The sequence below is a fragment of the Silurus meridionalis genome, chromosome 23, assembly GCF_014805685.1.
Source record: "Silurus meridionalis isolate SWU-2019-XX chromosome 23, ASM1480568v1, whole genome shotgun sequence".
Classification (NCBI taxonomy): domain Eukaryota; kingdom Metazoa; phylum Chordata; class Actinopteri; order Siluriformes; family Siluridae; genus Silurus; species Silurus meridionalis.
In genome coordinates, this window is record NC_060906.1 from 4569197 (window position 1) to 4585929 (window position 16733).

General features: G+C 40.7%; 2 protein-coding genes across 2 annotated transcripts in view; one reads left to right on the forward strand and one right to left on the reverse strand.

Moving 5' to 3' along the window:
* Positions 1-16733, reverse strand: part of LOC124377358 (NACHT, LRR and PYD domains-containing protein 12-like) — a 578147-nt gene that overhangs the window by 240017 nt on the left and 321397 nt on the right.
* Positions 1-16733, forward strand: part of LOC124376786 (NACHT, LRR and PYD domains-containing protein 1-like) — a 62791-nt gene that overhangs the window by 7689 nt on the left and 38369 nt on the right. Inside the window, 4 exon segments of the mRNA XM_046836061.1 lie at positions 43-96; positions 324-1680; positions 1747-2216; positions 3299-3472. Of these exon segments, the coding sequence (XP_046692017.1) occupies positions 43-96; positions 324-1680; positions 1747-2216; positions 3299-3472 (2055 nt within the window).

Below are 16733 nucleotides of genomic sequence, written 5' to 3' on the forward strand. Positions count from 1 at the left end.
AGGAACGTTGAGATCTTTAACACTTATTGTTTTTGTTCCCAGTGTTCTACAGGAGGCAGGAGACAGAAGAGAGAAGAACATAATCACAGCTACAGGGTACGATCAAAACCAACACCATGACTGTGACACTGACACACTGCTATTCTAAAGCTCTCTGCTGTTAGTAACTACAGAGTGATTAGATGATTGAAAATCTCCAGTAGAATAAAGTAAATCCACAGTGAGAACATCATAAAGATCTATCTAGCAGGGAAAATGTGAACTTCTACTCTAATCATTGGAGCCCATGTCTCACCATGTCTTCCTTCTTCACCCTGTCACAGACACGACCCAGAATCCACTGCTGCAGATGAATTCCAGAAGAAGTTCAAGAACAATCTGATGAAGAAGTTTCAGTGTTTGAATGGATTGATGCTAAAGCAGGAAAACCGAACACTCCTGAATGAGATCTACACAGAGCTCTACATCACAGAGGGAGACAGTGGAGACGTCAATAAAGAACATGAGGTGAAACAGATCGAGGCAGCATCCAGGAGGAACCCAACTGAGGACACACCAATTAAATGCAGTGACATCTTTAAACCCCTACCTGAACAAGACAAAGCCATCAGGAGAGTTCTGACAAAACTCTTATCTGAACAAGATGAAGAACCCATCAGGAACATTGTGACTAAGGGAGTAGCTGGAATTGGAAAAACAGTCTCTGTGCAGAAGTTTGTTCTGGACTGGGCTGAAGGGAAAACAAATCAGGACATCCACCTCATATTCCCACTTCCTTTCAGAGAGCTGAATTTGATGAAGGAGCAGAAACTGAGTCTGGTGGAGCTCCTTCATGTGTTTTTTAAGGAGATGAAAGGAATGGACATTTCCAGGTTGGAGAAGGTTCTGTTCATATTTGATGGTTTGGATGAGTGTCGTTTTCCTCTGGATTTCCAGAAGACAGTGAGAGTGTGTGATGTAACTGAATCAGCACCAGTGCATGTGCTGCTGATAAACCTGATCAAAGGGAACCTGCTTCCCTCTGCTTTCATCTGGATCACCTCCAGACCAGCAGCAGCTGATCAAATCCCCTCTGAGTGTGTCCATCGAGTCACAGAGGTACGAGGGTTCAATGACCCTCAGAAGGAGGAGTACTTCAGGAAGAGGATCAGTGATCAGAACCTGGCCAATAAGATCATCACACACCTGAAGTCATTAAGAAGCCTCTACATCATGTGCCACATCCCAGTGTTCTGCTGGATTTCAGCTGCTGTTCTAGAGAGAATGTTGGGTGAAGCAGAGAGTGGAGAGATCCCCAAGACCCTGACTCAAATGTACACACACTTCCTCATCATTCAGACCAACATCATAAGAGAGAAGTACCTACAGAAGCAGGAGAGCGATGAAGAAATGCTTCTCAAACTGGGAAAACTGGCTTTCCAGCAGCTGGAGAAACTAAACCTGATCTTCTATGAGGAAGACCTGAGAGAGTGTGACATTGATGTGACAGAAGCAGCAGTGTATTCAGGTGTGTGTACGCAGATCTTCAGAGAGGAGTTTGGGCTTCACCAGAGTAAAGTGTACTGCTTTGTTCATCTGAGCATTCAGGAACATCTCGCAGCTCTGTATGTGCACCTGACCTTCATGAAGGAACAGAAAAATGTTCTTCAACAGAATCAGAATCATCTCTATTTTGATGATGTTAATATTAGTGATTGTAGTGATTTTGATATTAGTGATTATAGTGGCTATATTAAGAACTTTGAGACACTTTCAGATGTTCACAGGAGTGCTGTAGATAAGGCTTTATACAGTCAGACTGGACATCTGGATCTTTTCCTTCGCTTTCTTCTGGGTCTCTCACTCGAGTCCAATCAGAAACTTCTACATTCCTTAGTAACACAGACAGGAAGTAGCTCCATGAACAAAGAGGAAACAGTTCAGTACATCAAGAAGAAGATCAGTGAAGATCATCCTGCAGAGAAATCCATCAATCTGTTCCACTGTCTGAATGAACTGGGTGATGATTCTCTAGTGGAGGAAATCCAGCAGTATCTGAAATCTGGAGCACAAAGTGAACTTTCTCCTTCACAGTTGTCTGCTCTGGTGTTTGTGTTACTGACATCAGCACAGGATCTGGAGGAATTTGACCTGAATAAATACATCACTCCAGATAAGATCAGAGATGAGATTCTTGTGAGAGTGATGCCTGTGATTGCAGCATCCAGAAAAGCAATGTAAGTGAAGCTGAATGAAATTGTTCTACTGTTACAGTGTTGAGAACAAATCAAAGGTCTGAGCTGTTCAGATGAATCGAACTCTGCAGGACTCTTTAGACTTTTTCCTTTCTCCTCTTAGAAACCTTTTAGATCAGACTCTCTTACTTTCCCATTTGGATTCCCGGATCTCATCCTCCATGTTTATACAACGTGTGTGTGATGATGTTCCTCAGCTGAAACTCTCGCCAAGCCAAATCTGAACATCTCCGACTGTCAATTCTTATTATTCCACCATTTAATCTTTGTGTTCAACTGATGTGTGTGATGTTGAAAGTGAGACGCTGCAGTGAAGCTTTAAGAACTTGTTTGATCTTCTGCATTTCTGTTCATTATCTTTTATTTCCTTCAGTATCAGATGCAGTGAAATTACAGGGAGAAGTGGAGAAGCTCTGATCTCAGTGCTCAACTCAGAAACCTTCAGTCTGAGAGAACTGCATCTGACTGTCAATACACTGAATCTGTTTGGGAATAATCTAGAAGACTCAGGACTGAAGCATCTCTCTGCTCTACTGGAGAATCCTGAGTGTAAAGTGAAAGGTCTGAGGTAAGATCATCTCTCTGAGAGACACAAGAACTCACTAAAAGCTGCAGTGAATTGTTGTATACAGTGTTGTTTTTCAGGTGAAATTTGCTGTAGCAGTACAACATCCAGAACAAATCTATCAGTAATGAAACTTCTCACTTCCACTAATCATTAATGCACTGAGAATTAGATCCATGTGTGAATAAAACTCCAGTTAAACAGAGAGAAAGAACCTGATTCATGACTTTGAACAGAAAGCAGCAATACCTTTACACCTCTTGTACACATAATGACAGGAATCTCAATCACAGCAATAATCATTGGTCAGGTTTAATATGATCTTGTGATTGGACAAGAGAAGGGAGACGGTCCTCCATAACACACACATCATCTTCAAATCATCATCATTGCTTTTTCAACCTGTTTCTAGACGTCTTACCATATTATTCTTCATTGTCAGAGATTCCCTCTGCTCCGTTTGCAGAATGATGAAGTGTGTGTCATTGTGTATCTGCAGGTTGTGGTGTTGTGGAGTATCAGATGAAGGCTGTGCTGCTCTCGCTTCAGCTCTGAGATCAAACCCCTCACACCTGAGAGAACTGGATCTGTCTGGGAATAAAGTAGGAGACTCAGGAGTGAAGTGTCTCTCTGCTGTACTGGAGAATCCTCACTGTAAACTGGAGATACTGAGGTAAGATCATCTCTCTGAGAGACACAAGAACTCACTAAAAGCTGCAGTGAATTGTTGTATACAGTGTTGTTTTCAGGTGAAATTTGCTGTAGCAGTACAACATCCAGAACAAATCTATCAGTAATGAAACTTCTCACTTCCACTAATCATTAATGCACTGAGAATTAGATCCATGTGTGAATAAAACTCCAGTTAAACAGAGAGAAAGAACCTGATTCATGACTTTGAACAGAAAGCAGCAATACCTTTACACCTCTTGTACACATAATGACAGGAATCTCAATCACAGCAATAATCATTGGTCAGGTTTAATATGATCTTGTGATTGGACAAGAGAAGGGAGACGGTCCTCCATAACACACACATCATCTTCAAATCATCATCATTGCTTTTTCAACCTGTTTCTAGACGTCTTACCATATTATTCTTCATTGTCAGAGATTCCCCTCTGCTCCGTTTGCAGAATGATGAAGTGTGTGTCAGCTTGCATTGCTCTGGACTTCCCAGTTCCGTTCTCTTTTTCTCAGAGCGACGTGTGTTTGTGCTGCTGCTCTCATTCATCTTATCTTCATTTACAACTTCAGAAGGTGGAGGAATTCAGGTACCTGGGGTCAACAGTGCAAAGTAATGGAGAGTGTGTTAGAGAAGTGAAGAAAAGAGTGCAGGCAGGGTGGAGTGGGTGGAGAAGAGTGACAGGAGTGATTTGTGATAGTAGGGTATCTGCAAAAATGAAAGGGAAAGTTTATAGGACTGTGGTGAGACCTGCAATGTTGTATGGATTAGAGACAGTGGCATTGAGTAAAAGACAGGAGGTGGAGCTGGAGGTAGCAGAGCTGAAGATGTTGAGGTTTTCATTGGGAGTGACGAGGATGGATAAGATTAGAAATGAGTTTATTAGAGGGACAGCGCATGTAGGATGTTTTGGAGACAAGGTGAGGGAGGCGAGATTGAGATGGTTTGGACATGTGCAGAGGAGGGACATGAATTATATTGGTAGAAGAATGCTGAGGATGGAGCCACCAGGTAGGAGGAAAAGAGGAAGGCCAAGAAGGAGGTTCATGGATGTGGTGAGGGAAGACATGCAGGTAGTTGGTGTAAAAGAGGCAGATGTAGAGGACAGGGTGGTATGGAGACGGATGATCCGCTGTGGCGACCCCTAATGGGAGAAGAAGAAGAAGAAGAAGAAGAAGAAGAAGAAGAAGAAGAAGAAGAAGAAGAAGAAGAAGAAGAAGAAGACAACTTCTTTATTGAACTGCAAATGTTTAAGATCTTCTAAGAGTAAAAAATCCCACATTTATTTCTGTTTTTCCTCCACATTCATTTGGTCATTAGTGCTGCTCTACTTCTAATCCCCTGCTGTGAAAATGAGCTGAAATACACCTTACACTGCCACCTACTGGTCATTTACTGCAGTTTTCTTGTGTCAGCAGTCTGAGATGATTTAAGTCAAGTCAAGAAGCTTTTATTGTCATTTCAACCATATATAGCTGATGCAGTACACAGTGAAATGAAACAACGTTTCTCCTGAACCCAGGTGCTACATACAACAAAATAAAACAACAGTCACAGAACAGAAGAACACAGGGCCAGGAACTAAGATCCTCGCCACATAAAGTGCATGTGTGCAACTGGTGCAAACACTGCAAAAGACAACACAAAACAGTGCAAGATAACACAGGACAGTGCAGGACAATACACAATACACAAAATATAAAATAAAAATAGCAATAGCTCCACCAGTAAAACCTGTCGTGATAGAATAAGGTGCACAGTAGCAGAAAAATGTAAACAGAACAGTGTTCAGTGTGGTGGTGCTGGAGATGCTGTTCCCGATCCGTACTGACTGAGGTCTCTCAGTCAGGAAGTCCAGGATCCAGTTGCAGAGGGAGGTGTTCAGGCCCAGTAGGCTCAGCTTCTCGATCAGGTGCTGAGGAATGATTGTGTTGAATGCTGAACTGAAGTCTATGAACAGTCTATGAACACTCTCTCTCGCTCTCTCTCTTGCTCTCTCTTTCTTTCTTGCTCTCTTTCTCACACACACACACACACACACACTCTCTCTCTCTCTCACACACACACACTCTCTCTCTCTCACACACACACACAGGATGTGTAATGTGTAGAAACTGAGAGAGTGAAGTGTGTGTCATTGTGTATCTGCAGGTTGTGGGATTGTGGAGTATCAGATGAAGGCTGTGCTGCTCGCTTCAGCTCTGAGATCAAACCCCTCACACCTGAGAGAACTGGATCTGTCTGGGAATAAAGTAGGAGACTCAGGAGTGAAGTGTCTCTCTGCTGTACTGGAGAATCCTCACTGTAAACTGGAGATACTGTTCTCACTGGTTCTGCTGAATGATCAGGCTGAGATACTGTTCTCACTGGTTCTGCTGAATGATCAGGCTGAGATACTGTTCTCACTGGTTCTGCTGAATGTGATCAGGCTGAGATACTGTTCACTGGTTCTGCTGAATGTGATCAGGCTGAGATACTGTTCACTGGTTCTGCTGAATGTGATCAGGCTGAGATACTGTTCTCACTGGTTCTGCTGAATGTGATCAGGCTGAGATACTGTTCACTGGTTCTGCTGAATGTGATCAGGCTGAGATACTGTTCACTGGTTCTGCTGAATGTGATCAGGCTGAGATACTGTTCTCACTGGTTCTGCTGAATGGGATCAGGCTGAGATACTGTTCACTGGTTCTGCTGAATGATCAGGCTGAGATACTGTTCACTGGTTCTGCTGAATGATCAGGCTGAGATACTGTTCACTGGTTCTGCTGAATGTGATCAGGCTGAGATACTGTTCACTGGTTCTGCTGAATGTGATCAGGCTGAGATACTGTTCTCACTGGTTCTGCTGAATGATCAGGCTGAGATACTGTTCACTGGTTCTGCTGAATGATCAGGCTGAGATACTGTTCTCACTGGTTCTGCTGAATGGGATCAGGCTGAGATACTGTTCACTGGTTCTGCTGAATGTGATCAGGCTGAGATACTGTTCACTGGTTCTGCTGAATGATCAGGCTGAGATACTGTTCACTGGTTCTGCTGAATGATCAGGCTGAGATACTGTTCACTGGTTCTGCTGAATGATCAGGCTGAGATACTGTTCACTGGTTCTGCTGAATGATCAGGCTGAGATACTGTTCACTGGTTCTGCTGAATGATCAGGCTGGAGATACTGTTCACTGGTTCTGCTGAATGATCAGGCTGAGATACTGTTCACTGGTTCTGCTGAATGATCAGGCTGAGATACTGTTCTCACTGGTTCTGCTGAATGGGATCAGGCTGAGATACTGTTCACTGGTTCTGCTGAATGATCAGGCTGAGATACTGTTCACTGGTTCTGCTGAATGATCAGGCTGGAGATACTGTTCACTGGTTCTGCTGAATGATCAGGCTGAGATACTGTTCTCACTGGTTCTGCTGAATGATCAGGCTGAGATACTGTTCACTGGTTCTGCTGAATGATCAGGCTGAGATACTGTTCACTGGTTCTGCTGAATGTGATCAGGCTGGAGATACTGTTCTCACTGGTTCTGCTGAATGATCAGGCTGAGATACTGTTCACTGGTTCTGCTGAATGATCAGGCTGAGATACTGTTCACTGGTTCTGCTGAATGATCAGGCTGAGATACTGTTCACTGGTTCTGCTGAATGGATCAGGCTGGAGATACTGTTCTCACTGGTTCTGCTGAATGATCAGGCTGAGATACTGTTCACTGGTTCTGCTGAATGATCAGGCTGAGATACTGTTCTCACTGGTTCTGCTGAATGATCAGGCTGGAGATACTGTTCTCACTGGTTCTGCTGAATGGGATCAGGCTGGAGATACTGTTCTCACTGGTTCTGCTGAATGGGATCAGGCTGGAGATACTGTTCTCACTGGTTCTGCTGAATGTGATCAGGCTGGAGATACTGTTCTCACTGGTTCTGCTGAATGATCAGGCTGGAGATACTGTTCTCACTGGTTCTGCTGAATGGGATCAGGCTGGAGATACTGTTCTCACTGGTTCTGCTGAATGGGATCAGGCTGGAGATACTGTTCTCACTGGTTCTGCTGAATGGGATCAGGCTGGAGATACTGTTCTCACTGGTTCTGCTGAATGGGATCAGGCTGGAGATACTGTTCTCACTGGTTCTGCTGAATGTGATCAGGCTGGAGATACTGTTCTCACTGGTTCTGCTGAATGTGATCAGGCTGAAGGTGGGTCTATTGCACCAGAGGCAGGAAGGAGTGATGCCGGGGGGAGAACTCGAGGTGACAGAGGGGGAAACAGTAATAGATTCTGTTAAAGCAGCTAAACACTGAAGAAGAAATGAATCCAGATTATGTGAGTGATGACGCACTGTTTAAAACCTCCTGTTAGAGAAAAAGGAATAAAGTAAAGATGAGGAATGAAAAGTTAAAACACTGGTCTGAAACACAAGCTAATGAATGTGAGAATGTTGAAAGTCCTGTTGAAGATTGTGACAGTGAAACTCTGGACAATAAGAGCAGAAGGAAGACATGTAGTGACTATTCTTTTGATAAAGTCAAATCTTTTTTACAAAGATCAATAAAGATGAAGAATGTGCAGGTTACAGATTCTTTTCCTGATCACAAAATGTTTGTTGATTCTGTTGGGATGTTAATGAGAAGTGAGGGTGAAGAAAAGTTCACCGTTCAGGAAATATATAGATGAAGGAAAATTCCTGCTAAATGAAGATCAGAACTTCAGGCAGAGGATGGGGTTTGAAACAATGTAGTTTTCTCTGCCTTCACATGCTGAAATTTGTCTTGTGTGTGATCCTTCTCTCATTCTTCTTTATGAGTGTGCTGAGAAAAGGCTCTTAATATAAATGCTGCATGAGATGCTTATAAAAGGACATTGTTATTTAAATTATTAAGACAAAAGAGAATTGATGTGATATTTATTCAGGAGACGCACAGTGATGTTTTAAATGAAATGAATTGGAGGAAAGAAGGGGAAGGGGTGGTGGTGTGCTCTCACATCAGCTCTTCTAGAGGAGGAGTAGCTGTGCTTTCTGCTGCACATTTCACTCCTGTCTCTTCTGAGGTGAAGCAAGAAATTGCTGCTAGACTGATTTTGGTACGTGCACAGTTTGAAAAATGTAGTATGTAATGTGGGTTTATTAATGTATTTGCTCCTAATAATGCTCATAATGGAATTTTGCAGAGTTGTAATTCAGATGAATGTGTTTTTAGGTGATGATTTTAATTGTACTGAGATTTGTGTATTAGATCGGAATCACGCTGAGCTCCATGTAGCTTATAGCCGTGCCATGTGCACTTTGACTGAAACCCATAAACTGTGTGATATATGGAGACGTATGGAGTGATGCAAGGTTTTTTTTTTTTGGCAGAAATTGAAATGAAAGAAAAAGAGATTATAAATGTAAAACAATGGTGGGATGTTGGAAAAGTTGAAATTAAGTTATTATGTCAACAGTATACTTTTCAATGCCTCTACAAATATTATTGAAAAAATGAAAGAACTTGAAGAGGAAATTGTAGATGTACAAACAATATTGGAGTCTACTGGAGAACAAAATAGTGTTGATGTTCTCAAGTCCAAAAGGATGTTTCTTGCGGACCTGTTAGGCGTGAAGGCAAAAGGTGCATTGGTCAGGTCACGCTACCAAAACTGAACACAAATGGATGCCCCATCCAAATTCTTTTTCATTTGGAAAGAAAGAATGGCAGAGTAGATCCATTCACTCATTGTGATCAGAGAACGGGCAGGAGCTTACAGTGCTGTCTGAAATAAGACAAAGGGCTGGAAGGTTCTAGAAGGATCTGTATGGGAGTGAATATAAAGATGATGAGGAAATGTCTGCCAGTTTTTATCAAGATTTACCGAAGCTTCCAAAAAAAGTCAAAGGAGGCACTAGAGAAGCCTTTGTGTGCACAAGAGCTATGGAAGGCATTGCAGATTATGGAGAAGGGAAAAGCTCCAGGACTTGATGGGCTCCCAATTAAGTTTTATAAAGCCTTTTGGGAGGTGTTGGGTGAGGATCTCTTGGATGTTCTCAATGAGAGCATAGCTGAGGGTTTTTTACCAGTGAGCTGTAGGGGAGCTGTGATTACTCTCCTACACAAGAAAGGTGTGTGTAGACCTCCTTCCGGACTGCGTTCCAGGTTACAAGCAATGCTGATGGGCTTTTTTTTGGGATTGGCTTTACTGGGCCCCTTAAAGCGTACTTTTCTTGCCTGTGGAAGAAGGAGGTCGAGGTCTGGTGCATCTGTTTAGTAGACCTGCAACTTTTTGCTTGCAGTTTATCCAGAGACTGTTAACTGGGCCTGAAGATCTAGTTTGGAGGAAAGTGGCTCAGAACATATTACAGCAGATCGATGGACTTGGATTTGACAGTACTGTGGTATTTACGGATCACAAACAATTACATTTCAAAGGACTTCCTTCTTTTTATCATGGACTATTTAAAATGTGGGGACTTTTCAGGTTTATCAGGGTTTGTAAAACAGAGTCATTGTTTTGGTTGCTTGAGGAGCCTTTGGTTAAAGGAACTCGCTTTGACTTATCATTAAGACTTCATTAAGACTTTGTGGCTCTGGTATGGTGAAGTTAAGGAATGTAATTAATGTGGCTGGGCCTCATTTAAGTGATGCTCCTGCACTGGCCGCCATTTTAGGTCAGAGGTCCTCATGCCATACTGAATTTATTTTAAAACTGTGGAAAAAAGATTAACAGAGGAAGAACTAATTCTGTTACAAAACTTTGCTGATGGAAGCCAAAATCACCATTTCTCCTGATGTAAGAGGTATGTGTAGCACACTGCTGGATCTAGAAGGTCTAAAAGAGATGGATCTGAGTTTAGCTGAAGGAAAAGAGCTGTAGAAGTGTTTTGTCAGAATGTTTCAGATTGGGATCAGTCTTTACCTTGATGAAGGGTGTATTTTTAAGGTGTCAGGAAAACTTCTCTCCTACTGCTTTTAGTTTAGGATTGAGATTTTGTCAAAAGCAGAGAATAAAATGGCAGTTGATTAATTTTATTGTTGGACAAACAAAACTTGTAATATATGTCACAAGGAGAAACAGAATTGAAAACAGACCAAATGATAATGTTGTAACTGTTTCTAAATCTTTTATAAAAGCTAGAGTGAGTGTTGAATTGAAATTGTATCAACTACTGAATGATTTGGAGTCTTGTGAATTACAGTGGTGTTTTAATAACATTATTTGTGTTGTAATTGATGGAGAAATATTTTTGATATGTTGTTAATTTGAGTTTGGGTTTATGTTTTGACTTTGCTTGTTTGTTTGTTTCATTTGTTTTGACTTAAGTTGGTTTGTATAGGTTTTTATGTCTCTGTATAATAAAGGTGTATAAAATCTCTCTCTCTCTCTCTCTCTCTCTCTCACTCACTCACTCACTCACTCACTCACTCACTCACTCACTCACTCACTCACTCACTCACTCACTCACTCTCTTTCTTTCTGACACACACACACACACACACACACACACACACACACACACTGCATAAAAGAAACAGACTTGTTCTTGTCAGTAAATAAACTGTTTCAATATTTAGTTTATTTATCTGAATTTTCTCATTTACACAATCTATTTTTATATTTCTGCTATCATCCATCCATCCATCCACACATCCATCCATCCATCCATCCATCCATCCGTCCATCCATTTCTTTCTTTCTTTCTTTCTTTCTTTCTTTCTTTCTTTCTTTCTTTCTTTCTTTCTTTCTTTCTTTCTTTCTTTCTTTCTTTCTTTCTTTCTTTCTTTCTTTCTTTCTTTCTTTCTTTCTTTCTTTCTTTCTTTCTTTCTTTCTTTCTTTCTTTCTTTCTTTCTTTCTTTCTTTCTTTCTTTCTTTCTTTCTTTCTTTCTTTCTTTCTTTCTTTCTTTCTTTCTTTCTTTCTTTCTTTCTTTCTTTCTTTCTTTCTTTCTTTCTTTCTTTCTTTCTTTCTTTCTTTCTTTCTTTCTTTCTTTCTTTCTTTCTTTCTTTCTTTCTTTCTTTCTTTCTTTCTTTCTTTCTTTCTTTCTTTCTTTCTTTCTTTCTTTCTTTCTTTCTTTCTTTCTTTCTTTCTTTCTTTCTTTCTTTCTTTCTTTCTTTCTTTCTTTCTTTCTTTCTTTCTTTCTTTCTTTCTTTCTTTCTTTCTTTCTTTCTTTCTTTCTTTCTTTCTTTCTTTCTTTCTTTCTTTCTTTCTTTCTTTCTTTCTTTCTTTCTTTCTTTCTTTCTTTCTTTCTTTCTTTCTTTCTTTCTTTCTTTCTTTCTTTCTTTCTTTCTTTCTTTCTTTCTTTCTTTCTTTCTTTCTTTCTTTCTTTCTTTCTTTCTTTCTTTCTTTCTTTCTTTCTTTCTTTCTTTCTTTCTTTCTTTCTTTCTTTCTTTCTTTCTTTCTTTCTTTCTTTCTTTCTTTCTTTCTTTCTTTCTTTCTTTCTTTCTTTCTTTCTTTCTTTCTTTCTTTCTTTCTTTCTTTCTTTCTTTCTTTCTTTCTTTCTTTCTTTCTTTCTTTCTTTCTTTCTTTCTTTCTTTCTGACACACACACACACACACACACACACACACACACACACACTGCATAAAAGAAACAGACTTGTTCTTGTCAGTAAATAAACTGTTTCAATATTTAGTTTATTTATCTGAATTTTCTCATTTACACAATCTATTTTTTATATTTCTGCTATCATCCATCCATCCATCCACACATCCATCCATCCATCCATCCGTCCGTCCATCCGTCCATCCATCTACATCCATCCATCATCCATCCATCCATCATCCATCCATCCATCTACACATCCATCCATCCATCCATCCACACATCCATCCATCCGTCCATCCATCTACACATCCATCTACACATCCATCCACACATCCATCCACACATCCATCCATCCACACCACTCAGTTTAAAACACACAAAGGATGTGTAATGTGTAGAAACTGAGAGAGTGAAGTGTGTGTCATTGTGTATCTGCAGGTTGTATGATTGTGGAGTATCAGATGAAGGCTGTGCTGCTCTCGCTTCAGCTCTGAGATCAAACCCCTCACACCTGAGAGATCTGGATCTGTCTGGGAATAAAGTAGGAGACTCAGGAGTGAAGTGTCTCTCTGCTGTACTGGAGAATCCTCACTGTAAACTGGAGAAACTGAGGTAAGATCATCTCTCTGAGAGTCACATGACCTGCTCCTCAGTAACACACATTCTCTAATAGTGAGACTGAAGCAGAGCTTTTAGGTTCAGCATCAATGTTCTGAGGAGGAACTTTATAGTTTTATTTTTTTACTTTTGTTTGTTAGTTTAAATTAGTGTTGATTTAATTTTTATCTTTTATCATCATGACTTTTATTGACTTTTGTATTATTTTAGTTTCTAATATGTAATTAATGTGGCTGGGCCTCATTTAAGTGATGCTCCTGCACTGGCCGCCATTTTAGGTCAGAGGTCCTCATGCCATACTGAATTTATTTTAAAACTGTGGAAAAAAGATTAACAGAGGAAGAACTAATTCTGTTACAAAACTTTGCTGATGGAAGCCAAAATCACCATTTCTCCTGATGTAAGAGGTATGTGTAGCACACTGCTGGATATAGAAGGTCTAAAAGAGATGGATCTGAGTTTAGCTGAAGGAAAAGAGCTGTAGAAGTGTTTTGTCAGAATGTTTCAGATTGGGATCAGTCTTTACCTTGATGAAGGGTGTATTTTTAAGGTGTCAGGAAAACTTCTCTCCTACTGCTTTTAGTTTAGGATTGAGATTTTGTCAAAAGCAGAGAATAAAATGGCAGTTGATTAATTTTATTGTTGGACAAACAAAACTTGTAATATATGTCACAAGGAGAAACAGAATTGAAAACAGACCAAATGATAATGTTGTAACTGTTTCTAAATCTTTTATAAAAGCTAGAGTGAGTGTTGAATTGAAATTGTATCAACTACTGAATGATTTGGAGTCTTGTGAACTACAGTGGTGTTTTAATAACATTATTTGTGTTGTAATTGATGGAGAAATATTTTTGATATGTTGTTAATTTGAGTTTGGGTTTATGTTTTGACTTTGCTTGTTTGTTTGTTTCATTTGTTTTGACTTAAGTTGGTTTGTATAGGTTTTCATGTCTCTGTATAATAAAGGTGTATAAAATCTCTCTCTCTCTCTCTCTCTCTCTCTCTCTCTCTCTCTCTCTCTCTCTCTTAGACTCTCTCAGGCTGCTCTTTTGAAGATGGAAATTTTCACATAACCGATAAAAATGCTTAGAAAAGCGAGAATTTGGCGGTTCCACTTCAAAACGTCGACTTAATAGGGTTGTCGAGGTAACCGAGGGCGAGATAAGCGGGTTCCACTGTACCATGATATGGACAATTCCTGTCCCTAGTCATACACAATAAAATGTACCCATGAGATTTACCTGTAAAGTTTACATACACACATATATCATATACAACTCTTACCTACTAGTCATGAGTGATGGTCAGTGATGAGTGATGGTCAGTGATGTGTGTGATGGTCAGTGATGAGTGTGTGATGGTCAGTGATGAGTGATGGTCAGTGATGAGAGTGTGATGGTCAGTGATGAGTGTGTGATGGTCAGTGATGTGTGATGGTCAGTGATGAGAGTGTGATGGTCAGTGATGAGTGTGTGATGGTCAGTGATGAGTGATGGTCAGTGATGTGAGTGTGATGGTCAGTGATGTGGTGTGATGGTCAGTGATGAGAGTGTGATGGTCAGTGATGAGTGTGTGATGGTCAGTGATGAGTGCTGCTCTGTCTCTCAATAAATGAACTTAGTGGCTCAGGTACTAAATGATTAATGCACTTGTACATTAATTTAAGAAAGCAAAAATTGCTGTTTGAAATTCAGATTTCAAACATCTCACTTTACATGTTTCTTCTTTTCTCTCTCTTGATCAGTGATGAGTGTGTGATGGTCAGTGATGTGAGTGTGATGGTCAGTGATGTGAGTGTGATGGTCAGTGATGAGAGTGTGATGGTCAGTGATGTGAGTGTGATGGTCAGTGATGTGAGTGTGATGGTCAGTGATGAGTGTGATGGTCAGTGATGTGTGATGGTCAGTGATGAGTGTGATGGTCAGTGATGGTGTGATGGTCAGTGATGTGGTGTGATGGTCAGTGATGTGAGTGTGATGGTCAGTGATGTGGTGTGATGGTCAGTGATGAGTGTGATGGTCAGTGATGAGTGTGATGGTCAGTGATGTGGTGTGATGGTCAGTGATGTGAGTGATGGTCAGTGATGAGTGATGGTCAGTGATGAGTGTGATGGTCAGTGATGAGTGTGATGGTCAGTGATGAGTGTGTGATGGTCAGTGATGTGAGTGTGATGGTCAGTGATGAGTGTGTGATGGTCAGTGATGTGAGTGATGGTCAGTGATGAGTGTGTGATGGTCAGTGATGTGAGTGTGATGGTCAGTGATGTGTGTGATGGTCAGTGATGTGAATGGTAAAGTTAGAGAAGAGAGTGAAAAGTCCAGTAAGAAGTGAAGAAGGAGATCAGGTGGTGTCTGAGGGAGCTGAGGGATCTCAGGCTTGTGAGATGGAGGAAGCCCTGACCGAGCAGCTGAGTGATTTATCTCAGCGTTCTCTTGAGAGCATCAGAGATGAGGAACAATGGTCACGTCTGAAAAGGATCTTTACTCTGTCGAACAAATAAACAGATTTTGGATGAGACTAAAGGAAAAGGAGATGTTGAAGTAAGCGATCTCTTTCCCCATCTAGAAAAGTTTGTGTCTTCTGAGGAAAACATGTTCTCTCTGAACCACACCACAGCAGAAACATCTTCATTAAACAAACTCTCAACAGCAATCAGACACGCTGAACAACCTGGAAAAGAGTCTAACAAGGGGAAATCTACATAGTCATCATGTTTCCTCTCCTGTTTTCCTCTCTATCAGCTCTCTATTATCTCTCTCTCTTTCTCATGGAGATTCTGCAGGTGGGATCCCTGAGCGTAAATGAGATAAAGAACAGAAAAAAATAGAAATACTTCAGAAAGTAAAGGCTTAAAGAAACTGAGTATAATCTTCCTGCAGGAGACACATAGTGACGAGGACAATGAGGTGGATTGGGGCTTGTGGTGGAAAGGAGGAAAAATCTTGAGTCATGGATCTAATATTAGTGCTGGAGTCGCCTTTCTGTTCTCACCTAATGTTAAACACAAATCTTCTCACAGGATGAGGTAGAAGCAGGTAGACTCTCATAGTGAGAGCTGAAATCAACCACTTCAATGTTTTGTTTGTAAATATTTCTGCTCCTAACACAGGGTCAGAGAGGGTGAAGCTTTTCTCTAAGTTAGAGAACGTTAGAGAAGAAAACACCAGTAGAGGGACTTTATTCTCCTGGGGGGAGACCACATGCTGAATCAGCAAGAGTAAGAACTAAATCCTGAACTTCTCAGACAGATGGAGAAAACAACCCACAAACACGTCAGTACACGTGGGTGAAGTTCCACACAGGCAGGGTTTCTGCAGCACGTTTAGACATGTTCTACATATCACACACACCATGAGGAACACGCTCACACACTCTGATCTTCTCCTACACCACTTTCAGACCATAAACTAATCCCAGTCAGTGCACACTAATAACAAGAACACAGAAGTTCCTACTGGCATTTCAGTCATAAACTTTACAGGAAAAAACATTGTGTGAAAACTTCAAACACTTTTGGAAAGAATGGAAAAAAGAGAAGAAGAGGTTTGAATGTGTTGAATCTATGAGTCAGTGGTGGGAGATCGGGAAAGTGCATGTAAAGTGTATTGAGGCTTAAAGCACTTCTGGACGTCGCTCTGGACACGGGCGTCTGCTTGATGCTGCACATGGAAATGTAAACACTTTGTTTATGGCCCCAAATATACAAAGAGCAGGAAAGATACTCAGCTACTACTGAACTTTTTTTTGGGGGAAGAGAAATGATCATATGATTGTGTAGAAAAGGAAGTGAAATGGAAAAGAATGAACTGAATTGATGCTGTTTTTAGGGGTTTAATACAAACACGAGTAAAAATCCAGTTCGTATATCAGCAGATGTTCAGGAACATGGAAACTTTTCAGTGCAAATGGGGAATAAATGAATGTATTTGTGATGTTGATCATGACGGCTTTCTGCAACTTAAAGTTTCAATTCAATCAAATGTTCCAACTTTTCTAAATATTTTTTACCTTTTAGCAATAAAGAGACCTAAAAGTCAAGTCTCTCCTCCATCCCTCTCTCTCTCCCTCCCTCCCTCTCTCTCTCTCTCTCTCTCTCTCTCTCTCTCTCTCTCTC